The 27192-nt window shown below is 45.5% G+C and overlaps 1 protein-coding gene across 1 annotated transcript; it reads left to right on the top strand.

Moving 5' to 3' along the window:
• Positions 1–15087: 15087 nt before the first annotated feature.
• On the top strand, positions 15088–26737 carry CHRNB3 (cholinergic receptor nicotinic beta 3 subunit). The gene is made up of 6 exons (XM_030512810.1): positions 15088–15130; positions 18359–18510; positions 19529–19573; positions 23675–23784; positions 24011–24893; positions 26209–26737. The coding sequence occupies exons 1-6, from the start codon at positions 15088–15090 to the stop codon at positions 26341–26343; spliced, it is 1368 nt and encodes a 455-aa protein (XP_030368670.1). The 3' UTR covers positions 26344–26737.
• Positions 26738–27192: the final 455 nt, after the last annotated feature.

Below are 27192 nucleotides of genomic sequence, written 5' to 3'. Positions count from 1 at the left end.
GACCTGATACAAGAAAAAGGCAGGGGGCAGGAGCTGAGGACGGAGAGAAAAAAGTCCTCTCCTCTGGTCGCAATGAGCTGTTGCGTTGTGTCAGCTGCTTCTGAAAATAAAGGGGTAACTTCTTTCTCTTAACGCTTGGCACTGTTTCCTTCCACCCTGGCCAAAGATCCCTGTCTCCCCACATTGTATGCTGCTGTGCTTGTTGGGCTTGTCCTTTGAGTACTGTAGCTTCACAACCCTCCAGAAGAGCAGCCTAACAGAAGCAAGGTAAATTTAAGGCACATTGATAAATGGCTGGTGCATGAAGTTCTTACGAGTTTAAGCTTTTCATGTTGGTGAAGTTGGTTTAATGGTTAATTCAAGTAAATGTTCCTCCCAGTGAGAGGTATGATTATTGCTTGTCTTGAGGGTGTCAGTATTAGCAGGTGGAAGGAGGAACTGATGGCCAATTCCTTTCCTATTACCAAAGGATTTTTCTATGAAGAGATGCAGTCTGTTCTGGCAGTGGTCTTGAATTTCTCCTGCAGCAACTCTTCTTTTTTAAACCAGCCCTCACTAACTCCTGATGCAGTATGTTAGGGCTAGGTGTGGACTCTGCTAGGGGTGTGAGGACTGTCAGTATCACAGAGCAATGAAGTGGGGAAAAAAGGCTGGCATGGAAACAACCCATTGCCTTTTAGCAGTTGACTTTTCCTGCACTGCGCCCCATCCAGCACCGCACTGCAATCTCTCCGACAGCAATATAGAAAGAGTAGATGAAGGCTGTCTGCTACTGGCCAGATTAAGAAAGGAATTCCAGCTTTTCATGTAAAATTAATAAGCACAGCATGTTCCCCGAGCATTTGTTAAGGTTTCCTCTTTTTCTAAAGTGGGATCTGTTAAATTCACACCATCAGCTGTAAAAAGGGCTGCATCACTTACTGTTTGTATTGGCCACAACCAGTACCTGCACTTAGCAGCGATTTCCTAAACATCTCAGAAAAAAGTGATTTGGAGTTAAAAAGCAGAAGTGGGAATGTAGAATGACATGTGATTGTCCAGTTGCAGATCAAGTAGCTGACATTTGTCTAAATGCATGCAGCTCCACTTCACTGAAGCCAATTTTATAAAGCAAACAATTCAAAGAATTTAGAAAGTACCAGAATTGGGAAAAATGCTCCATCCTTAAAATCTCAACGGAGAGATTCGTTTTGAAACAGGATGATGCTGCAGCAGGCAGAAATTAGAGCCTCTTCTAAAAGGAGAAATGTTAGCTTACCTCCCCTCTTGCCCCAGTTCCCTTTTCGCTGTGGTAGGTTATTTGACCTCTGTGTAGCGTTTACTTTTCTCCTTACACCTCTGCAAAGTGTTGCATCTCACTGTCTAACTGGGAAAGTTCAAATCCAGTGGTATGTTTTATGGGGAAAAATAAACAGCTAAATATTTGGATTACTGCTTGTCACACTGAGGGAGTCCTTTGTCACTGCCCTTTTTTCTCCTGTGCTTCCAGTCGGCCTCTTGTCTGTGCTGTTACTAGTGTGGTCTTATTAACAATTGTGGCAGCAAATTAATGAAACTGAGTTTTCCAAGAAATCTGTTTTGTTGAGGTTTCATTTTCCTTCAGCTCTGCGTAGGGGTTAGGGTACGGGTGTCCTGTGTGAGTTTTGAAGAAGTTCTCTAGTAGCTGAGGAAAGTGCAAAGCACATCCCAGTTTGAATGTAGGAAGAAGGAAAACAAAGTGGTTGTTCAGGTAAAACTAAAACCAGAAGAGTTTCTTAATGTCCATTTCAGAAGACTTCTCCTATGATGCTCTTCTGTGGAGCCAGGCAGTTATTCCTAGTTGCCCTTTTGCTTTGTTTCTCTCCTGAGATCTATTTTAGGTTTTAGTCTATAGGTGTATCTGCTTCCTGTCAGCTTACACCTTCATCAGGTGGCAGGATGGAAAGGGGTGTTTTGAGCTATTGTCTAATTTTAACAGCCAAAACACAATCTGCCAAAGCATGTTGATGCTTACTGTCTGTCATGACTACTGCAAGTTCAGTTCTGTAACTTCTGCTGTTTAAAGCATAGCAGGTTATTTGCCATATTTTAGCCATGATAATGATTTGTTAATGAAGGAGAAAGAGCAAAACAGGATTAAAAAATATAATTTGAAAATATGATTCAAAAATATGATGACAGTAATTGCTATTATAGATTCCTATTCAATGCTTTCAACAGAAATTTTATTCCCTTACAGAGTTATTTGGATGGAACCACAGCATTTTGTTGCACAAATTGGGCAGGAGGCCTTACAGTGTTATACAGACTGAAGGAGTGTGCAAAAATAAAATGTATTGCAAAGTTTTTGTTTAATCCACTATGCATAACTTCAAAGAGTTCCCAAAGGAAAGCTTTGGCGAGGAACTTAAATATTCTTAAGTTAAAGAAAACTTTTAAATATGTTACTCGGAAGGAATTTTTCAAGAACCTCTCTTGAGTATACATTACATTGTCATAATTAAATCATTTTAGTAATTAAATGTCTCCGAAGTCCTGCCACTATTAATTTATTTAGCACTGAATATCAAGCCTTTTATTGTCTGTCATGCAAAATGACGTAGTGATCCTCCTGTAGCTGCCTCCTCCCATTGTGCAGGGAAAATGGATTGTCAGGCCTGGGCTCACACATTCCAGGAACCTCTGAAAAAGTGATTGTCCTCTGCATCTTAATTGGTTCTAGTGGACCATTAAAAGGTCTTTTAGTTAGGGAGGAACATGGGAGAATACAATGAGGCTAGTTGTTTTGGGGTTTGTTTGTTTGTTTGTTTGTTTTTGGGGTAGGGGGTTAGTTTGGGTTTTCTTGTTTGTTTTTTAAATTCAGGGAGGACTTGAGCAAATTAGGCAGGCTTCTCATTTCCTTTCAGGTTTCACTGGATCTGACTATTAAAGCTGTGTGTTCTGTGACTATACTAGTCATCTATAGATGAACCAACACTTCAGTATTTGAGTCTGTGAAAGACATGTAATTTCCCATTGAGAGGTCTTCAGTTCAGTGTCTGGGGCTGGTAATCCAGAAAAAGGAGGAGGTCTTGCCTTCAGTAATGGTTTCTTCTTTCATCTTGGGCTCATTTACCAGCCCCCAGCCAGGGGGGCTTTCCAGTACTTTCCAGCCAGGTTCTCATGGATGACCCAGGAGATTGATTTAGCAGAATGATACAGCAGTATACTGAAATGGCAGCACAAGCACAGTATAGCAATTGCAATATACAGCAGAATCACAGTACAAACATACTGTACAAATTCCCATTACTGGTCTCTAAATGCTTGCTGTCGTGACACTGTGTGTCCCCAGTTGCCAGGAAATAATATGTGGGCAAAGTTCATCTTAAGCCACTTGCTCTCTTCCGAGCTGATTTGGTGAGTTGTTCAGTTTTTATTCTTTGTGTGGGTTGAGTCACATACATCTTCCCCTCCCATGCTGGTCTGGCTAGCTCTCAACTGGTTTTTTTCAGGGAAGGCTGTTCATGCAATCTGTTGACTAAGTGATATATCGGCTACATACCTAAAACAAAGGTTACTGTCCATTACCCCTTGTGTTGAGATAATCTCAGCTTTCTTTATGACAATTTGTTGTTAATTTGTCGTCATCAATGTTGATGACATTCTTCCCTGAGGTCACCATTCTTGCCCATCTCCTCTGGGCCTACCTCCGTTGCAGGAGTTAGTCACACATCTCCATACCATCTTTTTTCAGGGGTGTCCAATGTTTCTTGCAGGAAGAACTGAACTTTTTTTGGCTTCAGGCACTCTACAGTCTGGACCTGTGGCTCAGAAAGGAAGGAATTTTTTTTTTTTTTTTTTTTTTTTTTTTTATGTTAAGGGGAAAGGATCTTGTTTTGGGCTTAAGAAATCCCAAGATTTCCACCTGCAATTTCAGTTTGAGGATAATAACCACAGCAGCTGACTCTGCAGGGAAGGAAGCTTCAGAGTAACCACTTTCACAGCTCAGTCCAGAGTTCTCACTCTTTTTTGTTGTTATTGTGTTTTGTTTGTTTGTTTTTCTCGTCTTCTTCTTTTCTTGTATTGATCGGATCAGACTCTTCATTCATCAGTTCACTGATGCTGGTGCTGTCAGGTCCAGAGGAATGGCACCTGCATGCAAAGAAAATTTAAATGGAGAGAGAGCTGTTCCCAAGCTGGCTGTGAGACACCGAGGTGGAGTCTTCTGCTAGAGCACATGCCATGTGAGCTTGGGCTGCAGAGGCTGGTCTTACTGATAAATGGTTCAATTTCTAATATTTGAAGCTTGATCTACACTTGCAGGCTTGTCTCATAGGTGTTCTGAGCTGATACGGTGTTTTATCAAGCAATTTTGTGGTGGCAGTTTATCTGAGGGACTCTAGGAGTCACTGACAGATGAATGAATATTTGTGGTGTTATGCCCAAGGACTGAAAAATAATTCATTTAGGAGTAGCTTCCCATCAGTATGTATATTCAGTTCTTATCTTCATTTGTCTCTTTCTGAGTCCAGGAAAATCTTTTTTGTTTGTTTTATTTTCTTTGACTGACAAGGGACTGAAATTGCTCAGAGTTTATTTTTGTGTCCAGCATAGTGAGGAACTGGCAATTTCTGCACTACAGGTACTACAGCATGGAAATCTCCTGGTTATGGATAATAGGAAACATGTCTATGCCCAGGTGAACGTGCATGTGGCTATTTCAGCTTGAGGAACTCTAGTTGTTTGGAAGTAATCTATTTAAAATACACGCACATAAACCACAGTCGTAGTATCATTGGAGTTATCTTTCTTTGATATTGCCATCAGCTAACATTACCTGATGGTAACTTTTCATATAACTAAATACATATATATATACACGTAATATCTTTTATACTCAAATGTTCAAGCAAGGTTATGATGATGTTTTAACTAATCTAACAGTATCACTCTGTTGATAACCACTCTTCCATCAGTATTGACATTTACCTCTTTTTCTGTCTACTAATGTTATGACTTACATTTTTTGCTTTGTGATATACCAGCTTAATATATACCTGGTATATCAGGTAATTGACATGTATAACTTCAGTAATAAGATGTAACTAAATTAAACTATTATCTGCAAATGGTGCTTTCTTGTGTTGTTCCCAATGCTGCCTGACAGACTGGATTCCTACACCAGATAAAAAACATCCTCCTTCAACACTTTTTACTCCTTCAGTCACAGAAGAAATCATAATCTTACACATGTGGTAGATGACATTGGTCTTGCTTGTTTTTCACAGTATGATGACCACAAAGTCTTGTGAGCATGCTGTCTACTGAACCCACCACCTCTGTGATGAGATAGGACTGTAGAAGTAAAACTTTTCTCCCCACTAGAAATCTTTTCTAATCTTCAATGTTATCTCATTTTCTCTGCCTTTTTCTTGTTTGCCTTGCTCCTCTCCAGCATTGCTCTTCTCTCTTATCAAAGATTAATTTGATCTTTTCTATTAATACTTTCAGAATTTAGATATCTGTGTTTCTTCCCACATTTGCCTTTTCTGATCTTTTATACATGGTAATAATGAGATACTGATCTGCTCAGTTACAGAGGCTGTCAGCAGTTGGGTGCTGGGGTATTTGGAACGTGCGTCGGTAACCTTTTTTTGTAGACTAGTAACTTTTTACTGTTTCATACTATAAAATGTGCCACAGAGATGAAAATGCAAAATGTAGTTGGAAATAGCATTGGAATGAAAAGCATGTCTCAGCTGCAGACTGCTTCAGGTTAATGGATGAGCTTGGCCTGAGGAAAGACGAGGTTTGCTTATTATTTCAATGGATTTTCCTCTCTGTGCATTCAGGCTGAGTTTTTACTCTTATTTTACTTGTCTCTTGATTCCTATGTATAAAACAATATATGTAAGAGGTTTAAAAGTGAGCTCAGTGATCCTCTGAGGAGCTGAGAGCTTTCTGAGCAATGTCTTCACCACTGGCTTAACTTCTATCCCCCTGAAATGAGCAGTAAAACTTCTGCCTGTGCTGAAGTGCTGGAAGCTTAACTTAACATTTTGGGCAAAGCCTTGCTGAGTCCCATGGGGCTGGGATTTCTTCGTGTTCCTGAAAATGGTATTGTTGTGCTGTTGGAAAACCCATCAGCATTATGCAGAAGAGTGGGCACTGGGGCAGTGTCATCATCTCAGACAAGACGAAACAGCATCGTTCTTTGGCAACAAAGTCATAAAGCCATAAATGGCTTGAGTTGCTATTTGCTCATGATGTCACAATGGGCTCCACAGCAGGGTGACAGTCTGCTGTGCTGCAGTGAGATCATGGTAAGGTAAAGTCCAGCTGCAATGATAAATTGTTATTTACCTGAGTGAATAAGGCATCTGATAGCATTCCTCACCAAATGGTCCATTACCCATTGAGGAATTAAACTCTGAAGCATTCCTGCATCTTTGGGGTTTTTTTCCCTCCTTTCAATTTTGCTGATTTTCTGATGCATGTGGAGTTAATGCGTCATGCTCTCTGCTTGCTGAGAGCCTCAAAACACTGCAACGCTTATGAAACTAAGCCTGTTGGCTGACTGAAATGTCGTTTGAGGCACGTACACTGTATTGGAAATGAACGTGAGGAGCTGCCCCAGTGAGCTCAAGTAAGGGTGATAATGTGGGGAAAGGTGACAGCAGCCCAGTTTGTTTCATTAGGGCCTGAGGCAGTTAAAAGGCCTTTTTGGGCCTTTGTGAAGTTTAGTGCAGGTGGCATTTGTTCTGCAAGCTCTACAAGAGCCATGGCGAGTTGTCTCCTGGCACTCTTCCCCCTTTTCATCTTTAAACTGAAATAGGGTAGACTTAGATTAGATATTAAGAAGAAATTCTTCACTCTGAAAGGGTGGTGAGAGAAGCTGTGGCTGCCCCATCCCTGGCAGAGTTCAAGGCCAGGTTGGATGGGGCTTTGAGCAACCTGGTCTAGTGGAAGGTGTTCCTGCCCATGGCAGGGGGTTGGAACTAGATGAGCTTTAAGGTCCCTTCTAACCCAAACCATTCTGTGATTCTATGATTTAACTAGGTTAATTCTTCTTACTAGGCACAGACAGGCCATTAAAACAGTTAAAGGAAATAGGATATTCTGGCATGGTAGGAAAGGCAAAGCTAGTTTTTACATATTTTCATAAGTAACACAAATTATGTTTCTAGTGAGGTTAAGTAGTAAACATTTGGGTTTTGTATGCAGCTTCTCTGGCTTGTCAGAAGCAAGACAAATGACAGATTTCAAAGATGTCATCCAGTAGAGATAGCTTTACAGGTCTCAAAGCCTCTCTAGTTTGCTGTTAAAAGCTTTATTCAATGAACTTACACAGTTTGAAGATACAGCTATTGGTTACATATGCCACCATATAATTAGGTTACATATGCCACTGCAGCAGTTCTACTTCACATCCCTTCTGTTATGATTATATGTTGCCCCAAAATTGCAAGTTACATAAAAAACATACTCTGACTTCACTCAGAAACTGTGAAGGCATCTGATACACTGTGCTTTGTTTACACTGATGTTTTAACAGCAAGTGTTTCCATAGTCCCAGGCTAATTGGTATTACTCAGAGCTGCCCTGTTATATATATAGGCTATTATGCATGCAGGTCGAAGTCCCTTATTTCTTCTATATTAATATCCTGAGACATTTTGTATGAAAACTGAAAAACACCAAAAAAAGAAAAAAAGAAAAATCCCTAATATCCATCATTTCATTTGTGCCATTCAGAAATCTAATTGGATTTTGTTTGTACATATTCATGAGCACAACTGTGAAAACCTTTAACAATCAAATACCTGGAGGTAGACCACACTGAATTTTAGCCACATATGTAGGCATTCAAGAGGACTGTAATGTCTTCATGTAATAAGTTATTATGGATAGGAGTCCCAGAAGTTATTGTACGTGAAAGCTGGTTTCTAGGTCTACATTTAAGTGTACTCTCTGTTCATAAGCCAGTGAAAATGGAAGTCCAAAATATTCCACAGATGTTCAAAATGACGGTCTTACGTATTCTGTCTCTTTGGTTCCTACCTGTGAACATTTCTATCTAATCTTAAGAAACCTCTAGAAGGAATAAATATTGTTATTTATAAATTATTTGACATTAACCCAAACAATACAGACTCAGCATGGCAAGCAGGCATCTCTGAGTAGAAGGCTCATGTCCCAGCTCAAGCCATCAGAAGGTAGTCTTCAGAACAGCAGTGGGCTGATGTAAGGACAGAAGTGAGTTAGTGGGAGGTGTTAAATGAAGAACCTCTTTCACACTCCCCCACCACTGTTTCCCCATAGACAAGTTGGCTTTACAATGCTGGTTAGGGTGACCCCTGTGACAGAGATGAGGTCTGGTCTGCCGACTGGCTGCTGCCAGGGCAGCTTCTGCTTTTTAGCCAGGGATGATCCAAAGTAAAGTGCATGCATTTCACAGGAGCTGCCCCATTCAACTGAGTGTCCTGACTGCTGCGTTAAAATTCCCACTTTGTAAAATTATTGGCTGTAATGTCGCTGAATGGGGGGACTTTGATCTTGGCATGCCACAGCCTCCAAAGTACGAGAGCAGGCCGGGTCCAACCCACAGCCCCAGGCCTCCTTCTTCCTGGGCAAGAGTTGCAACCATTTGATACCATGCAAAAGATGGGTGTATCTCAAACATCAAGAGTCTTGCTCACAGGAGGACTAAAGAGCTTGGATCTTGGGTGGCTGAAGATGCTTGGCATTGCCAGTGGCTCCTAACTTAAGCAAACCTGGCCACCATTTGGAGATGGGGCATTTCTAAGTGGAGCTGCCTCAGTTTCCCTTTACAAGACTTCAGCATCTTCTCATTTGGTAGGCCCCTAGAAATTCAGGCATGTAAAATCTCAGTGCCTCAGCAAAGCAGCAAAGCAGTGCCCAAATAAGATGAGTGTACTGCACTCACATCGTCTGCCAGCCAAACAGGGAGCTTTTTAATATTGCTAGCTCTGTTTTTCTTTTTTAGAAGGAGGGCACGTAAGGGCTGATGAGGCATGCTGCTGATGAATGGTTGGCAGGGGAAAGTTTCTCAAGAGCTCTCAAGGAGGAGGGAAGACGTCAGAATAAGTCTGAATCAGCCAGAGAGTGGTCACCTCAGCACCCAAGGAAGGATTAACACTTCTTTAATTTTGTTTTAAATTAGTATTACTATTCACTCCTGTCCTCTTCCAATTTGTTTCTGAAAGCTAAAGATGAGGGTGCAGGCATCTGTCCTGTAGCTCAGTGGCCCCTGTTGAGGGTCTATATTTCTCAGCCCTCTGAGTTGAGCGCCTCTGAGAGGGGCTGAACGTGGCTGAGACTATTGGCGCCACTGCTGCATTTTCTGTTAAAAGAGAAACTTTCAAACAAACCCCCTCCAAAATGGTAGAACAACTCATGATGTACAAAAAGTCAAGTATGAGGGCTGTGTTCATGAAGCACAATCTGCTAAGACTATTGCGTACTTGCTGATTTGAATATATAATATATAATCTTTTCCCACAGAAACGTGAGTCCTAATACACATGTTGAAAATGCACATGATGGAGAAGTAGTTAATTGCAGAAATAACTGTTTTTCTGTAATCCAAGCAGGCAGCAAGAGGTGTAGAGCAGCAGAAGAAAATGCATAACAACAACTGCATTTATTTTTATTGAAACATCATGAACAAAGCCACAAGCACCAGAACAACATCCGGTATTGAAGAAAGAGACAAAAGAATATGGATCTCCAACCATTCCTAGCAAATATATTACATTGTCATCTTTTGGACACTAGAGAAGTATTATCTGTGTCATGATATCTTTCTAAAGCTAAAAAGAAACCTCCTTGTGAATTGTGGGTAGATGATGTGGACCCACAAAGCAGCCACCTTTGCTAGCTCAGGAAAAGATAACAAAGAGCAAATGCCCTCAAATGCAGGCAGGAACAGAGCTGGTGAACCTCATCCAGCTTCTGACAAAGCATTGGATTTTGCTATGGTATCTCCAAGGGAGTGCCCTGCCCTCCCGCACCAGATGGAGAGGCTCCAGAGAGAAATTCTGTCAGCTACCATCATTAAGGCTGTGTGGCGGGGCTATCGCATCCGAAGAGAAGTGGACAGAATGAACAAAGCTGCTGCCAGGATTCAGGCAGCTTATCGAGGCTACAGGACGCGGCAGGAAATGCCCTTTGGGTTTTACGATTGCCTGGCATACAGTAAGCTTCTAGTAAAGGAGAAAACAGAAAAGAAGACAACGGTTCTCCCTCTTGTCATGGAGCACTATGTGTGTTGGGTTAAGGGCTCCCAGGCACCAGGTGTTACCACTGAAAATGAGAAGCTGAGAGGTCGATGCAGGCATAGACATGAACCAGGCACTTCTGTGACTCCTGGAGTTGTTGTCTTCAAAGCAGAGTTTTCTCTCACACCCTGTAAAGTCTCGACCCTTGCTAACAGTCTGCTTGCTCCTGGAGTCTTCCAAGCTTTCTTATCTCAACAGCAAGTTCATGATGCTGCAGATAAAATTTGGGCTGCGAGGAGAGCTTACCAAAGCAGATATGAGCTTGATAAAATGGAAAGACAAGCTGAGAAAATAGCAGATTTGAGCCAGATCTTCATTTACAGTTATCAACTCACACTAAACAGTTGTAAAAATTACCAAATTTCAGAGTTAGCTAGTGTCACCAAAACGCAGGAGTGGACCACAGAGCCCCAAGACACAGTACCGCATCCTGGACAAATCCTCACTGTAAAGTTAGAACTGAAAAAGGAAAACAAAGACTCTAATGCAGAGGGCAATGCACCATCTGTGAGAAAGATTAACGTGCATATGGTGGTGAAGGGCTCGAGCACCTCCAGAAGGCCCATCTCCCTACGTGTTTTCAGTGCCAATGGAGCAGTGGAAGGCTTTTACAGGGCAGCGGACAGCGGGCAGTTGCATGGACTGTACGCTGTCAGAAGGCACAGGGGCTCAAAGCCGTCTCAAGTCTGCATTCACGTAAACGTGGTGGAAATGGAAAGGAGGACAGGCAAGAGCCCATGACGGTAGGAAGATGCCAAGGAAACCCAGGACTGGAACGACTCTTGTTCTGCAAAACCTTGCCCTGTACTTGCAGATCATGCTTACCGCCGGAACAACTGCCTGGGTGCAGCTTGAAAGTGCATTCCGTTCTCGCCTCCCTCAAGGGTCCCAGATAAAGTGCACACAGCGTGTCATGAGTGTCGCAGCCCAAACAAGTCCGACGGATCCTTTATATCTACAGACCTTACCACACCAGGGCCCTGGGCGCTCCGGAAGGGGCTGCCCGCGCCCCAGCGCGGTGCTGCCTGCACTGCCCAGGTCCTGCCAGGCAGGGGAGCTGGAATAGCACAGGATGCGAGGCAGGGAAACGTCCACAGGGGGAACTGGGAAGGAAAAAGGCAAGGAGAAGCTAAAAGGGCCTTCTCTTTGCGTGAGAGAAAGTCAAAATGAGGAGGAGGACAGTAGTGGCTGTGCTGGGGCACCGCGGGAGAGAGGAAGGACGGTGGAATGCGGTGCAGCTCCCCGTGGGAAAAGGGTGCATGGAAGAGGAGGAGGAGGGGATGGAGGGCAAACAGCAGAGAGGGAGAGACTGAATTGGGTTGTGCTTGGTGGAGCAAGCCAAGAGGAGTGACAGCAGGAAGGTGCCTGGTGGGGACAGGAAGCTGGAGAAGAGCGAAGAGGCTTTAGGGTGTATGGGCAGGTGCAAACTCTGTGCCCTCTGGCCTGTGGAAGTGTCTGGTGCTGCAAAAGTTGCTGCCAAGCTGGGCTAGAAACATCCCGTGCCTGGAGAAGATGCATGTTGTAGGAAGCTGCTGATGGGAGAGGTATCTGCTGCCAGCGACGACTGAGAGCAGAGAGGATCAGTGGGGAAGCACCAGGGCAAAGCTGAGGCTCCAGGACTGCTGCCCTTTCCCACCTCACTTCTGCTTCAGAAGATATACCCCACCACTGCAGGGCTGGTGTTTACCTGCTGGCTCCCTGTGTGGTGTGACGTGGTACAAAGCTGACTCAGTCCTCCCGTGGGAGCTCTGGGGAGCCCGGCTCCATCCCGAAAACTGGTACCCCCGATGTGCCTCCAGTGGCTCTTGGCATACCAACCCCAGGGACCAGGGAGGCAGGTTGGGGAGGGAGAAGGCACATCCACCTGGAAGGAGCCTCGTGCCCCATAGCTGCTGCAACAGCCTCGCCTCTGCAGCCTCTCTTTTTTCTCTGCTGCAGATGCAAACCTGTCAGGCTCTTGGTTCTGGAAATGGGTTCTGGTTCACAGCATTTCCCATCCACATCCCTCCGGCTACTGTCCTTCTCCCCCCAGTCTGGGTTCCCCACACTCTGGTTGCCAGGAGCACTGCCACCTCTTCCTGAAAAATGCATTTTCCACACTCAGCTGCGTGATGCCTTTGGATAACATGGCTTCCACTCTCCATTGTAAACTCAGGTTTTCAGTTGCTCCTAGTATTAACCATATGGACTCAGACTGATGGATTTGAGCTTTTAGGTGGATTTCTCTGTTTTGTTTGTTTCTTTATTTGTTTTTTCCCCAGGAGTTTGAGCTTCCCCAAGGGTTCCAGCATTGCTTGTGCTCAGGCAGCTCTTGGCTCTTTTCAGCCTAGAATTGCAGTCTCATGTCAGTTACAAACTCACAAAAATCATGGAAAAGCAAAGGAAGGTTCTCAACAGAGAAGATTCATGTTTTACTCTGAAATTCATTTGCTACCTCAGGGTGGATGCTCCCAGTGATCCAGGCCTGGCTAGTAAAACAGAGTATTCATGTGTACCTGCCTTCTCAAAATGTTGAGGAGCATGGCTGAATAAAGGCTTGTAAACAGAAAGCTCTCATTAGCAAACAGAGTTTATTCTCCAATACCCTCCTCTGGTTGACAGATAACTCTGGAAGCCAGACCAGGCAAGGTAGGTCCTTACCTCTTGTCACAATCTAGGCAGTGGGTGGAGGCAATGGTAAAGCAAGCACACATCATATTTCCTTCCAAGCAACTACCACGTAGTAGCAAAAAATCTACTCCTATAGGCAGCTAGTATGTCAAGGCAGCAGGTTAAAGCCTTATGAAAACAAGTTTCTCTCCAGTTTGTGATACAGGATTGTCTAACAGAGCAATGCCTGGATGCGATCTCAGGCACTGATTGCAGAGGTGTCGATGGGCAAAAGCTGGGGCTTGCTCACAGTGGTGAACCCGTGGTTCGGCAAAGACGATGGATGATGTCTGAGGGTGCTGAGCCCTGTGTGGGACCCAAAACGTTCTGGAATGCCTGGGGTAGCCTGCACAGAGCATTTTTAAGGAGTAGCTTTGTTGCAGAAAAGTTTGCATCAGACAAGATAATTGTGTTAGCCCATGCTCAGCTTTCCGGCAGTTGTGGAGCTGTCTGTCCGCACCACCCCAGCCAAATGTTCATGATTCTTTTTACACCAGCATAAAAAAAGGACAGGTTGTGTGCTAATGTCTGGTCTGTATCTAATGGGTAAACTGAGCAGTCTGGTAGTTGAAAGCAGCCACTGATAAGAAGACACTTCGTTCAGGACAGTCTGTTGATAGCACTGTTGATTTTGAGTTGCTTTCTGCAGCTGGGATGAGGAAGGGTGCAGAGAAGGGCAGCTGCTCCTTCAGCCCTGCTAGGTGAACACTGGCAGAGCCAAGGAGCTAAGGAGGGCTCATGCAGATTCCCTATGGGTAGTACAGAAGCAGAATAGGCAAATCCAGTGAGCTGCAGCTGGTAGCCTGCCTTAGGGCTTTGGTTGACGCAGGCTGCAAGTCCACAGCAACACCAATAAGGTGGGAGGACACTACAAGAAGGTCATTAGTAGCAGCAATGTGACTTTGAACCGCACAGAAATAATATCTTTTTCATTACAGGGAGCTGAATTACCTGATAAGGTTACAGCTGCCAGTTAATAATCCTCTGTGAGGACCTTAGACAAGGCAAATCTGAATCACATAGTTCATGACTGTACCAAAATCTGGGCCATCACAAGGAATGGGCCCAGCTGTTGCTGAAAAGAACAGGCTTCCCATTTAGAAGTCAGCAAACAAATAACCAGAAAGAATAAATCAAAGCAGGAAGAATTTCAGGTCTGGGTGCAGACTAAAAGAATTTTGCACCACTCCTTCTTGAACTTGAAGAGTTCAGGGAAAAAACTTCTCTTCAGAGAGAGATGACAAAGTGACTTCCATTTGGGAAGAAAACAGAGAAGATCCTGAGATCCCCTGGTAAAGGAGTGGCAGGGGGACAGGAAAAGAGGAACCCACGTCTCTTTTGATGGCAGAGATTCCTGGTGATTTCTGAAAGGAGCCCTGTCTGACGTGTCACTGGCAGGAGTGACACCTACAGCAGAGGAACTTGCTAAACAACCAAAGGCCTCATCGCTCTCATTGCTAAACACAAGGTCCTGGGGCAACATACTCTCTTAAACTGTGCCAATAGATAGTACTATGCAAGCATTTCTGTGCTGTTGTCTGTGTATGAGTGATGAGATATAAACTTAGAAATCAGCCCTGTTTTCCCACCTATATCTTAGTTGTTTTTACCTCCTATTTTATAGCTATAAAGTGCAGTATATATATATTTTATAGCTATAAAGTGCATTACAGCAAGTGCAGTATGAAAAATGAATAAGTTAAGCTAGGTCTGTAGGGAGGCTATCAGACGAACTGATAGAGCTGGAACAAACAGACAATCTTTCAGGCACATGATCTATCTTTGGGTCTGATCTGCAGCCTCTTTTTTTTTTCTCCAACTGTAACTGGCAGCATAATAAAAGACATTTCCCCTCCTTAAAAACCTTGCCTCACTTCTACTCCTAGTCTGCAGTGCCTGTAGTCACCCAAATACTGCCACAAACAAACCAGAGTTTAGGACCCAGAGCCTTGTTTTAGGCTTATGGGATATGACAGCTGACTGAAAATCAATGAAGTGTGATTTACAGAGCGTCATAATGAGGTAAGATAAGGCTCTGAAAGGTGCTGTCTTGTCTTGCAGACTCAATTGTCCGCCTTGATTTCTAACCAGATTGTTCTAGTCCCCTTCTAAGATGAGCCTGATTTGCTTATGAAAAGAAAAGACCAGATTTAAAGGAAAAGCCATGGTGGTGCCCATGCTTTGCTTAGCGCTCTTTGTGCTGTGCCTGACCCACTCAGGTAAGTGCGATTTCTTCTTCTTCCAAGCTGAGCTGCAGATGTTCAAGGGGTTTGTTTTATTGCTGCCCAGTTAGCTGCTGCTTGCTGGGACAAGGTAGATGCTTGCTTCTCTTGGTCCTCTTCTGAACACTGACTAGCAAAAGAAGGTTCTATCAGCTGCTGCCTTTGTGTTGCAGCCACAGCCAGTCTGACAACAAGGTTTTAATAACTGGGCTGCGGGGTGGCCACTGGATAGAAGTTAACAAAGGAATCCTAAGCTCAACTCTCACTGCTAAAGGGAGTTACACAGGGGATTCTCCATGACCGGGAGGAACACTGAAATGGCCCGTGTGAGCTGATGAAAGGCTAAGTGTCCTGTCTGTGCTTCTGAGGGTGTTTTGCATGTTTGTTTAGCAGACTCCCTGCCCCAGCCATCCTGCTCCTGTGCCTGTGGGTAACTGCTCCTGGCACAGCCCAGAAAGAGAAACGGGAACCTGGGGGAGAGGGAAGATGGCAAACGGTGCTCAGTTACTCGCACACACGGTAACTCCCAGGGAGCTCCCAGCTTTTGCCTTCCCTCTGCATCATATGATAAACTCAGGGATGAGTCCATCCTGCAACCGCTCTTCTGATTTGTTTAAGGCAGTGCTTCTTTTATCAGTGTTTTGTCCATGGCTTTATCTAATTTAATCATCAGACAGGGCTTGACCAAAGGGAGCTGTTTGGATGTTTTTTCCTCTTGATATGTCTTCCTTCTCATTAAAAACTTCTGCTTTCAAACTGTCCTACTGCAAGCACTGAGGCTGTCTTATAAGGGCATCAATCTTGTTCCTTCTGGCTTTCTTCTTCATGAGAGTTCTTAACTCTTTTCACTCTCTCCTGTGGCTTCCTCAGCACTGAGAATCATACATCCAGCCCCCAAAACAGCTTTACCACCCCTCTGCTATACCTCCTTGGAGTATTAGGTCCCTTAGACTTCATGTGAAGTATGGGCTGTGAAACAGCACCGTTTGCTTGTGAGGGAGTTCATACACAGCCATAGACAGCATGCCTGTGGCATGCGTGGTTGCATATGAGTGTGCAGAGCGTTATACTCCAATAAACCCAGAGCAATGTATTCCAGCATTAAGACAAAGCTGGTTTTGTTTCTACATGTTTTAAGGTTGTGCTTTTTTATAATCAAGGTCTTTCCCATTAAATTTCCTGTGTTTGACAACCATTCAGCCCTGTGAATCTCCTAAAGGGAAAGCAAAAGGGCTGGGAGCTAGGGTCTCTGCATGAAGTCTTATGTGTCAGAGGATTAGACCACGGAGGTTGTGAGTAGTGAGGGAGGAGAAATATGTTATTCCTCTTCCTTTGGTTGTGGATTCAACGTCTGTGTGGCATGTTTGGGCAAGCAATCCAGTTTCCTAGGGCAGACCCCAGACTCCATCTCCATTTGCTGTTGTGGAGCTAGCGTTAGCCCTGAGGTGAGAATAATATGCTTGCCCCTGGAGCAAGCAGAAGGGGCATTTGTAGTTTTCCAGTTGGTAATAGCAGACCTCAAAGGCTTGTGACAAAGCAGCAAGACACAAAGTGGATGCAGAGGCTGCTATAAACTGTTCTGACAGCTGCATGAGCCCATCCCTGGCTGCAGTGCAGAGCACGGGGAAAGGAGTGTGGATGCTCCTTCTGACCAGCTGGCACCCACCTCCCCTGGACTTGGTAACCCCACCACAACTGCATGTCCAACCACACAGGACAAGCACATCCTGCCCTAGAACATCTGACAGTAAAGTGTTACCCTATGAGTGGCAATCATTAGGCTTCAGAGTTCACAGCTTCTCAAAGAGGAATGGGCATTTGCTGGAAGTGGGGGATGACAGTGCTGCTTGGACCTTCTACTGTCCTGAGAGAATCCAGATTGCATTAGGGTACTATTTTGTCCCATGGGAAGCTCTGGCGTGGCAGCAGGTTTATTCTCTCTGGGGGGACTGCTGTGCTCAAATGCCCTTTCATCAATACACAGCACACGGTGTGCTGCTCACACTGGGGCTGGCAGGGCACGGGTGGTGAGGGCACAAGGTGGACCCCGGGCAGCGCTCAGAGAGGTCCCTTTTGTCTGCTGGCACCGCAACACCAGCTGTGACCCCCGCAGCACAGTGCTGACAAGCATGAGCTCCTTTTCTCTCCATGGCGCCTTTGAAGAGAGGTGAAATCCTTCCCATCCTTCCTGCTGTGTGTGTGCAGAAGGGAAGTGGTGGAGATTGTGTCAGGACTGCAGCATCGTGGAGAGTGGGGCTGGCACTGAGGAAAGGAGGGAGAGGTTGACTGCCCTTCTCCTTTTGTGGTAGCAGAGGTGGCAGGGACCAGGGAAGTCCCAAGTCTTGCAAATACAGACCATGATGGCTCCGTGCTTAGTTGAGGGCAGACCTGGCCCTGACTGCATCATCCAACTCCTCTGCTGCCAGATGAGCTCCTTTTGCTCTTTGCTCCACTGTTGCTGTTGTCCACCCAACCCACCTCTGCCTGGAGAATTCAGCTTTCTCAGTGGTATGCTACTATCCCCTGGTTAAGCCCAGAAGGAAGATTCATTTCTAGGTGCTGCATGAGGCTCTCCCATGCAGTAGGCCCTGTAGCTTCCAGCAAGGAAATCCCACCACCCTGACCCTTGTGCAGGGCAGCCTCCATCTCAGAGAGGCCATAGAAACTGATGAAGTGCAAGTGAAATCCTTGGGCCCCAAAATGCCCACAATGTATGGCTACTGTTTCTAGCTGCAAGCCAGCCAGCCAGCCAGGGTTTGCCCCACAGTGACCAGATTTCCACTGTGGTACATCACAGGTATTTGAGAAACAGAACTCTTGCTCAGGGTGGCATTTATCAGGCTGGATGCTTGCTACCCAAGAGTGAAAGAGAGCACCTGATGCTCTGTGCCTGTCGGTCTTCTGAAGAAAAATAACTGAGACAGACCGGGCAAGTACATTGAATCAAGAGGAAAGGGCCACATCAGCCAGATAATACTAGTACAAAGTCATCACTGCTCTGATGATTTTATTTTTGAGTTGGGCTTGGGCTGCCTTTCCTTCCCCTCCTCTCACCCCAGCTCAGCTGAGAGTCTGTGCATCTGAATTCCTACAGGTTGTACTGTACAAGACAAGAGCTGCCCAGAGGCGAATTTGTTGCACATCATTGCTCTGCCCCACTTCAGCTTGTGCTGTTCTCCACATCTGCTTTCCAGCATGCCTCCACTCCCTGTTGCTCTCTTCCAGATGTGGCTGCCTTCAGTTCAGTCGCTGAGAATGAGGACGCGCTCCTCAAGCGCTTATTTCAAGGCTATCAGAAATGGGTCCGCCCTGTGGAAAACTCCAATGACACCATCAAAGTCCTTTTTGGATTAAAGATATCACAGCTTGTGGATGTGGTAAGCGTTGTGTTGGGCTTGGAAACATACCTGCTTTTACAGACAGTTGTGCATCCAGCTGGGAGAGCTGGGAGGATGCTGTTGGCTTTTGCCTCCTGAGAGGAGTGCAAAGTGCTGGTCAGGAAGTGAAATGCTGAGTGTGATGTGGTGCTGGTGATATGACCTCCTGCCCCATGCAGAGCACAGGCCTCATTTGTTTTGCAGCAAACCTGAAGGTCCTTTTCTCCCTGCTGGTCTCAGGGAATAAGGCCTCATTTCATCAGGTGTTAATCAGAGAGTCCATGCCAGACAGTCCCTGGTGCCTACATTTGCAATTTAGTGACAAGGCAGCTACAAAACAGGGGTAAGGAAGAGTAGAGCTGGTTGGACATTGTTCCCTCTAACTAATCTTGTATCTAGACCAAAAGCAACTCGTATCTTGACCGAGCTGGCCACGCAGATAAGACACTAGAGAATAAACAATCCTGTGGTTTTGCCCATGTGGAAAGTTTCCCTTCCCTTTCCCCTCTATTACAGTAGAATGTGCACAGGGGCCAGAGGTACCCACACACCAGTGTTCTCCTCACCCCCCTGAATCCTGGCAGTGTCTCCTTGGGCCGTGGAAAGCAGACTCTGATTTTGTGCTTTATTTACATATTCAGGAATTGTTTCAGCTTGTATCTTCCCAAGTTCACTTCAGCCTGAGCAGTGTGGGGAGATGAGCCATCTTGTGAGCCCACAGCCACACGTGTCCTCACCCCACTGAGCCCTGCTGCCTCCCTTCAGCACCTGATTCCCTGGGGCTGCTGTGAAATGCAGACCTCGGGTTTCCAGCCTGAGGAGCTCCCAGCAAGAGCAGGGACAGCACCTAGAAAGTCAGTTCACTTCCCTGCAACAGTCACTGAAGAGCCCAGGTCCATGGGAAAGCAGGACCACAGGGATCTCCTTTGCTCAACACAGGGCTGGACTTGGCAGGCATGAGGTCTGTTTCTGCCTGCTGTTCTGACATTGCAATCCTTTCTACTTTGTGTCACCCTAGGATGAGAAGAATCAGCTGATGACAACCAACGTGTGGCTGAAGCAGGTAAATCAGACCAAATCAAACCTTCCCTTTCACTGTGGGGCTGCTGAGCTCAGTGGCCACCCCAGCCTGCTGCCCACTGCGACATCCATCCCCTGTCATGACACTGAGTGGCCAGACAAAAGGAGCACCATGTTACCTTGCCTGCAGTTTTCACTCCTCTCACTTCACAAAAGGCATGAAGGGGCCAGAAGGCAGGCAGGTGTGCCTTGAAGAAATACGGTACCCTCTTCTCCTGACCTGCAGCCTAGCTTTGTGCTCAAGGCAACTGTATTTCAGAGAAGCAACATGTCCTGATAGTGCAGTGGCTATCCCTGGGATGCTGCATGTGCCCTGAGGGACTATCCTGTCTCAGACACAGAGGTCACACAAGTACTGCCTCTCTTGCTCAAGATGATTGATTCCTCAGATGGGTTTCTTCTTGAGCATAATAAAGGGAAAGAAAAGGCCAGCATGCTAGCAACCCCCTAATTAAAATCTATGGCAAATTAATCAGATCTCTCTAATATAATTGCTTCTGGAAGTGATAATTTATACAAGTGGGGGAAAGGTGCAAGAAAGGTTGTGAATTGGATCTCCTTTCTTCTTAACTCCTTGAAAACACCACATTTGGTTTAGATTACATTGCACCAGTTTATTGACCTTGTGATAATTATTTTAAGTATCTCAACTATGTGAGTATCTATAAACATGTCAGCTGATCCTAGGCAGAGAGCATAAGACCCAAGCTGTACTTAAAATGATGCCATGGGAAATGGTTCCCAGGGGTTGCTGGGCTGGTGAAGGAGAAATACGTCTCAGTTTTCCTGCCAGTTTGTTTGACAGAATATTCCTGGGTCTGACCTTCTTCTTAGGGAAGTCTTGGCTGCTTGCTCCATCCAGGACAGCAGAGTCTCCTAAGCCCTAGGCAGCCTTCATCCCTCTGGCTGGCTGACATCTTTACCCACGTTACAGTGACTGCAGAAAAGAGGGACCTGAAGTACTGACCCACATTAGCAGGCCAAATGCATATCCAGGCTGTCTAAGGGCATTAGGCCTGAGATGTTAATGCAGACAGACACCTACTGATCCTCTCTCAGTTGCGGCATGAACACGTTTAGGGAAGTTTCAGGTTAGCCCATCCATGCTGAGCACCCTGTCTGTACTGCAGCATAGACCTGCCCAGAGTCACAGCCTGGAGCCTGTGTCACCCTCTTGCTGTGGGACGCCAGGTTCTGCTGTAGGTTACTCCAAAGATGCTGCAGGAGATAGAGACACACAACCATCCACTCATGCCTCTCTGGTGTGGGGGAGAATAAGAGGGAGCCACTTTATCTGATCCTTCTGCCTCATGCTGTGGATAAAAGATGTGGCCTGACCCAGGTCTCTTGCTTTGGGACTCATGCATTCCTGTAGGCTTAGTGTGAACTGGTCCCATATGCAGTCAATGCTTGGGGGATTATTAGTGCATAAGCACAACAGCTAGAAAAAGGTCTATAAAACTAAGCAGAATTAAAATAACTTTTTCTTTTGGATAGAGAAAATGAAAAACACTAAACCAAACAGAACTTTCCGATGGCACAGACCCTGTCCTTCTGCAGGAGCTGGGAAGGTTAGGGAATTCTGGTCCTCACCCTGTGTGTGAGGTTGAAGGGGAATCAAAGTCATAATTTCTCTGCAAAAGTCTGGCTTTTCTTAGGCGGGCAAAGCTCAGATTCAGGGCTTTCCTTCCTTTCCCTTTCCCTTTCCCTTTCCCTTTCCCTTTCCCTTTCCCTTTCCCTTTCCCTTTCCCTTTCCCTTTCCTTTTTCCTTTCCCTTTCCCTTTCCTTTTCCCTGTCCCTTTCCTTTCTCTTTTTTCTTTTTTTCTTTTTTTTTTTACCTCAAATATCCATATGCTCAACGTGGTGAGACTTCATGATGTTCATGCAGGCAGAAACACAAGGTGCAAAGGAGCTTTTAGTGGTTGCTGAGAAAGTACCTGGGTTTGGGCAAGCTATGGAGTCTACTAGCAAGGGTGGATAACCTGGGTCCAGTATTTCTTGGTCCACTTGCTGTGGCTTAAACCCCGGAGTGACAGCCCAGAGATGGGAATTTGGCAGAACTGGAGAAAAGGGAGAGCAATGAAAGGGTCTGGAGCAACTTGGAAAAAAGGGAGAAGAAAGGAAATGGCTCTTTGCATCTGCTGCTACAGTTCACGTCAGCATAGCCCATAGGGAAATTCCCATTTTAAACTGCTCATCTTTGAAGTCTGCACGTAATCTATTTTCTGCTCTAGTAAGAACACACACAACCATTTGCCCTGCAGACATGAAAGAGCACTTTAGCTGGGAGAAAAATCAATGCAGGGCGGGGGGAGGGAGGAATCTTTAGATGCAACAAATAACCCAAGCCAGGGGGCTGCTCCAATTCAGTTCCAGAGGGATGATTGTATCTCCCGGTGGCTCACAGGGGTACTTGCTTCTGTTGTGTTAGTATAGGCTATGAGCTGACTCTGTTGGTTTCTGCTGCCAGCACTGGCTATCCCCTTGCATAACAGATATGTTTCCAGCCGAAGTGCCCTTGCACCTATTACAGGAGGTGTCCAGGACACATGTGAGTCTGTACTCATCCAAGAGCCCAGGCTGCTGGAAACATCTGGTAGATACCCATCCACAGACAGCAGTTCATGCTAAAAGTGGTGTGCTCTGTCCCTGCTGGTGAAGCTAAGGGCAGCAATGACCCCTCATCTATTTCCATACCTGAACAGCTCCTGTGCCTCCTTCAGCAGCAGGAGGAGCCAGGGATATAGGGCTATGCCTGATAGCTGATGCCAGCCATTCAGTTCAGAGTGGGTCCGTATCTCTTCTGGTGCAGGTTGTGGGTCCATTAATCCTTCCAAGGCACCACCCTGGGCAACTGCAACCTTTGTGTGTGCCTTGGGCCAGATATTAGGAGGGGTCTAACAGCCACCTGCCCATGACCTTGGGCCCCATCCCTCCCCTGTACCTGGAGGAGGAAGATGCTTGTTCTCATTGTGTTTAGGTCTCTATTGAGGCTCTGGGTTGGTGTCACACTGTAAAGGACTGCAGTAACAAGTATCTGTAGGTATAGCTGTGAAAAGCATGCGGAATCAAAGATGTAACAGGGGAACAATACGGTGGGAGAAGCAGCAGAGAATACCACTTTTTGGTTCATCCTTGAGTCATGGAGGAAGTTGCCCAGAGAAGACCGAGGCTCCCACATCCTTGGGGAGCTCTTAGTACTGGAGCTTAATGGAAAGTGGTTCATCTTCTGCTTCTTTGTATTGACCACAGTCGACAGCTCTTGCTTCCTCTTGCTGCTATTCCTGTGGGCAAGTGAAACCCCCCATCAATAATGAACTGGGATCAGAGAGCTGCTTTTCCACTGCATCTCTGTGGAAATCTCCAGGTTGCTAGAACCACTTTGCTAGGATCTCCCCATCTGAAGAAGAAAAAGAGGAAAGAAAAATTATTCTAGAGTTCAACATGATGAAAATGGACAGGACTCGCCCTGCATTGCTTTTTTTAGTGTTACCTCTTCAGGATTGTTAACCAAATGCTTTGCAAGAGCATAGTGTTACTTACACTGCAATGGTGTGCAGGTCTTTTTGATGAAAGAACAATTAGTTGGTTTGCAAGGACAATATAGAGATAGTAAGTGTTGTAATCCATTCACTGAATAAAGCCAGGTCTCCGCTGGAAAGTAGTTAAAGGCCACCTCTCTGTCACCTGGCTAGTGCTAGCCATGTCAGCTGGCTCTTTTATGGGGTTGGTACCAGCCAAAACCACTGTGGGTTGGTTCTCAAAGGGAAGAAGAGGTGTCATACGCAGGGGAAGTGTCTTCTTCCTCCTGGACTGCCCTCAGGTGGGCTGGGCAGGGTGGTGAGTGAAGTGAGAGTCAAGTGCTCTCCAGGAGCACCTGCCTTGAGGTTGCCTGCAATGGGATGGGGTGCTGGGCATGGGTGGCTGGAGGCATAGTGCTTGTGGGGATTAACATCTCCCAGCCATGCTCTGCCCGTTGTGCTGTGCAACGCAGTTCCTCTGTGGCAGGGGGTGGGAGGAGGAATAAGGCTGTTGCGTATGAGTGAATGAGTGTCGTGTATGGGACTCTGCTGGCCTGTTACAGGAATGGGTCGACCACAAGCTCTCCTGGAATCCAGAGGAATATGGAGGGATCACTGCCATTCGCGTCCCCTCTGAGTCCCTTTGGCTTCCCGACATCGTTTTGTTTGAAAAGTGAGTAGCATGGCTCCTTTCTCCCGGCTTAGGCCAGAGCTTGGGCAAGGCATGTCAGGCACTATGAAGCTTGTGAGGGCTGTCAGAAGGCTGCTTCTTTAGGTTGTATGAATGTTGGCTTCCCTTGTGCTCCAGGTGATGGGTTGAAAGCAAGAGCTGTGAGAAGGTAGGTCTGGGACAAATGTAGTCTTGAACTTGGTGCTGTTTCTTCCTGTCCAACTCCTAGTGCTGATGGACGTTTTGAAGGATCCCTGATGACCAAAGCCATAGTGAAGTACAATGGATTGGTGATCTGGACTCCACCAGCCAGTTACAAGAGCTCCTGCATGATGGATGTGACCTTCTTCCCCTTTGACAGGCAGAACTGCTCCATGAAGTTTGGGTCGTGGACATATGATGGCAGTATGGTGGACTTGATTTTAGTAGATGAAAATGTAGACAGGAAAGACTTCTTTGATAATGGGGAGTGGGAGATTTTAAATGCCAAAGGTATGAAAGGCAACAGGAAGGATGGGCTGTACTCTTATCCATTTGTCACTTACTCCTTTGTGCTGAGACGCCTTCCGCTGTTTTACACTCTTTTCTTAATAATCCCTTGTCTGGGATTGTCTTTTCTAACTGTCCTGGTGTTTTACCTGCCTTCAGATGAAGGAGAAAAACTTTCATTGTCTACATCAGTTCTCGTCTCCCTCACTGTTTTCCTTTTAGTGATTGAGGAAATAATCCCTTCTTCTTCCAAAGTCATCCCTCTGATCGGTGAGTACCTGCTATTCATCATGATTTTTGTGACCCTCTCTATCATTGTGACTGTGTTTGTTATCAACGTCCACCACCGGTCCTCAGCAACTTACCATCCCATGGCTCCCTGGGTTAAAAGACTCTTCCTCCAGAAGCTGCCCCAGCTGCTCTGCATGAAGGACCATGTAGATCGTTACTCCTTCTCAGAGACTGAAGAAAAGGAAACCACTTTGAAATCAAAGCTCCTGGGGAAGCCGAAACATAAGCAAGCAAAAGATGGAGAGAAAATTGTTATTGCCTTTCTGGAAAAGGCAGCCGACTCCATCCGATACATTTCCAGGCATGTTAAAAAGGAACATTTCATCAGACAGGTAGGTGAAAAGAGGGAAAGAAGGGATCACAGTTCCCTTGACAGCAATGGCTTCCAAGCTCCTACCTTTTCTGCATGCTTTTCCCTTTGCCTCTTCGTCCTGCTCTCATCTGAGACATGTCCTGGGATCTTCTCCTGCTTGATAAGTCATATGTTTTCCAGGAAAATGCATTGCTTCAAGGAGAACTTGTGCTGTGGGAGTGCCTGCTTTTCACAGGCACAAGAGGCCAGAGCATCCTCTCCTGGATAAATTCTTGTTTTGGGATAATTTGAATAACTTTTTCCTACTTGAGCTGGGGATAGACATGAGTCTCGGAGCTGTCGCATTCTCTGAAAGTGTATCTTTCACAACACTTTGCAGGCAGGATCTACAGCAGTTGCTAGGTCTCAGTCCTTGCCTCCCAGTGACTATACAGAGCATAGCTGCCCTGTTTTGAGTGGGTGTCTTCTAGATTTCCCCCAATATCAGTTCAGATTAGTCCCTAACTACCATCTTTCTCCTCCTCTCAACAATCCACCTGACTACTAAAATGGCAAATTACTGTGTGCATAAACAACGCTTCTCATGCGACGGTAGGACAGCAATGCAATGCACTTAGCAGCATATGGAGAGAGAAAAACTTCTGTTAGCACCCTCTTAGTAAAAGCCAGGGCTTTGTTCAAACTGTGCTGAGAGGACTTCAGCAGAAGGATGAACAGTAAATCAAACATGCAGTATGCCAGCATATAGTGTTCATGACTAAAGCTTTCTTCTTGAATCTGAAATAATTTTTAATGAAGAAGTCCTTCTAATTGCTCTTATAAATAGCTGTTTTGTGTGTGCAAGGTTGTGCCAGCACGCATAATGCGAAATCCCCTTCCTGAATGCACACAGTTTGAGCCAACAGAGCACTTAGGAAAACACAAGCCAATGGGACCACTTGTACCGGAGGCACTGTCTGCATCAAAGTGTTGTGCTAGAGCCAAGTACTGGCACTTCAAGGGAAATGCAATTCTGTGAAAAGAAACTGAGTTCATTTTAAAGCCATCTTCAGGCTTGAGTCTGTAAACTTTCACATATGCACATAGCTAAAAGCTTTTGGACAAGCTGAAAGACGTCTGATTACTATGTCCATAAAACTATGGGATTATTCTGGGCGTTTGAGTGACTCACAGCTATGGGTGCCGAAAAGGCAATCCGTACCAGTTTGAGGGTGCAGCGCACTACCAACTTCTAATTTTAGAAACAGATATTTGGAGCTGAAATATATATAACAGTTTCAACAAAGTACTGGGCTCATTACTGTTTCTGTTTGTTCTCCCTCTCTCCTTCCCAGGTTGTCCAAGATTGGAAGTTCGTAGCTCAAGTCCTGGATCGTATTTTCCTGTGGTTATTTCTGGTAGTGTCAGTGACAGGTTCGGTTCTCATCTTTACCCCTGCATTACAGATGTGGCTGAACAGCACTTTGTAGGAAATGCTCACACAGCAGCATACAACAAGTACAATGCCAAGGGGTGGTGGCGCCTTTTGAGCTTGGTCTCTATTGTACAGGATGGGAAGCAACAGCAAGAAGGAGGGAAGGTGATGGTAGCAGCAGGCATCGGCTGGTGCTTTCTATCTTCATACAACCCTACCAGTTACAGATTTGGCTGAGACCAGAGAAGGGCTTAGTGCACAGTTGAGTCCTAAGGTGAGGTAGAGTTGCACAGTTGTGTTATAAGTATTTTACTAGTAGATCAGTTATATTACAATAAAAGCCAAGATTATTAGTTAAAATTAAAAATAATATTTCTGGCACAATTATACTTAAAAGGCAGATCTGTCAGTTAAAATGCTACTTTATAAAAGAAGTTATAGTAGGAACACAAATCAGTAGACAGTTTATCTACAAAAACACATCTCTACCGCTTGCTTTGTGCGTGTGTCAGAACTGGCAATTGCACAGCATGTGGATCAGAAAAAGTACAAACACCTTTTAGATGGGATGTTCGAAACCTTGACTTTGTGGCCTCACCTTGCTGCAGGATCAGCTCAACAGTGGCAGAACTTACCACTCTGCCCAGCTGCTACCAGCCTTCCTGGCATGCACACTTCACCTCTCCTCTTGGCCATCAGGAAGCTACAAGGTGTTGCCCTCTTTTCAGATCTGCAATTTTGCCTGCTGCTCTATAATATACCAAAAGGCTGAACAAGTAAGGACTTTCCCCATGCTCTGCATTTAGGAACTATGATTCCTGTACCTGCTCGTTCATAGGACAAGTGGAAGATACCTGAAGCATGTTGCATGGAGAAAGTGGCTACACTACTCCATAAGGCAATA

The sequence above is a fragment of the Strigops habroptila genome, chromosome Z, assembly GCF_004027225.2.
Source record: "Strigops habroptila isolate Jane chromosome Z, bStrHab1.2.pri, whole genome shotgun sequence".
NCBI classification, from domain to species: Eukaryota; Metazoa; Chordata; class Aves; order Psittaciformes; family Psittacidae; genus Strigops; species Strigops habroptila.
The sequence above is the reverse complement of the archived record's forward strand: the minus strand, read 5'-3'. Positions and strand labels throughout refer to the sequence as shown.

Coding starts and splice junctions, on each gene's coding strand:
- CHRNB3 (XM_030512810.1), top strand. CDS start 15,088: ATGCTTTGCTTAGCGCTCTTTGTGCTGTGCCTGACCCACTCAG. Junction 23,785..24,010: donor GACATCGTTTTGTTTGAAAA/GTGAGTAGCATG, acceptor TCCAACTCCTAG/TGCTGATGGACGTTTTGAAG. Junction 24,894..26,208: donor AGGAACATTTCATCAGACAG/GTAGGTGAAAAG, acceptor TCTCCTTCCCAG/GTTGTCCAAGATTGGAAGTT.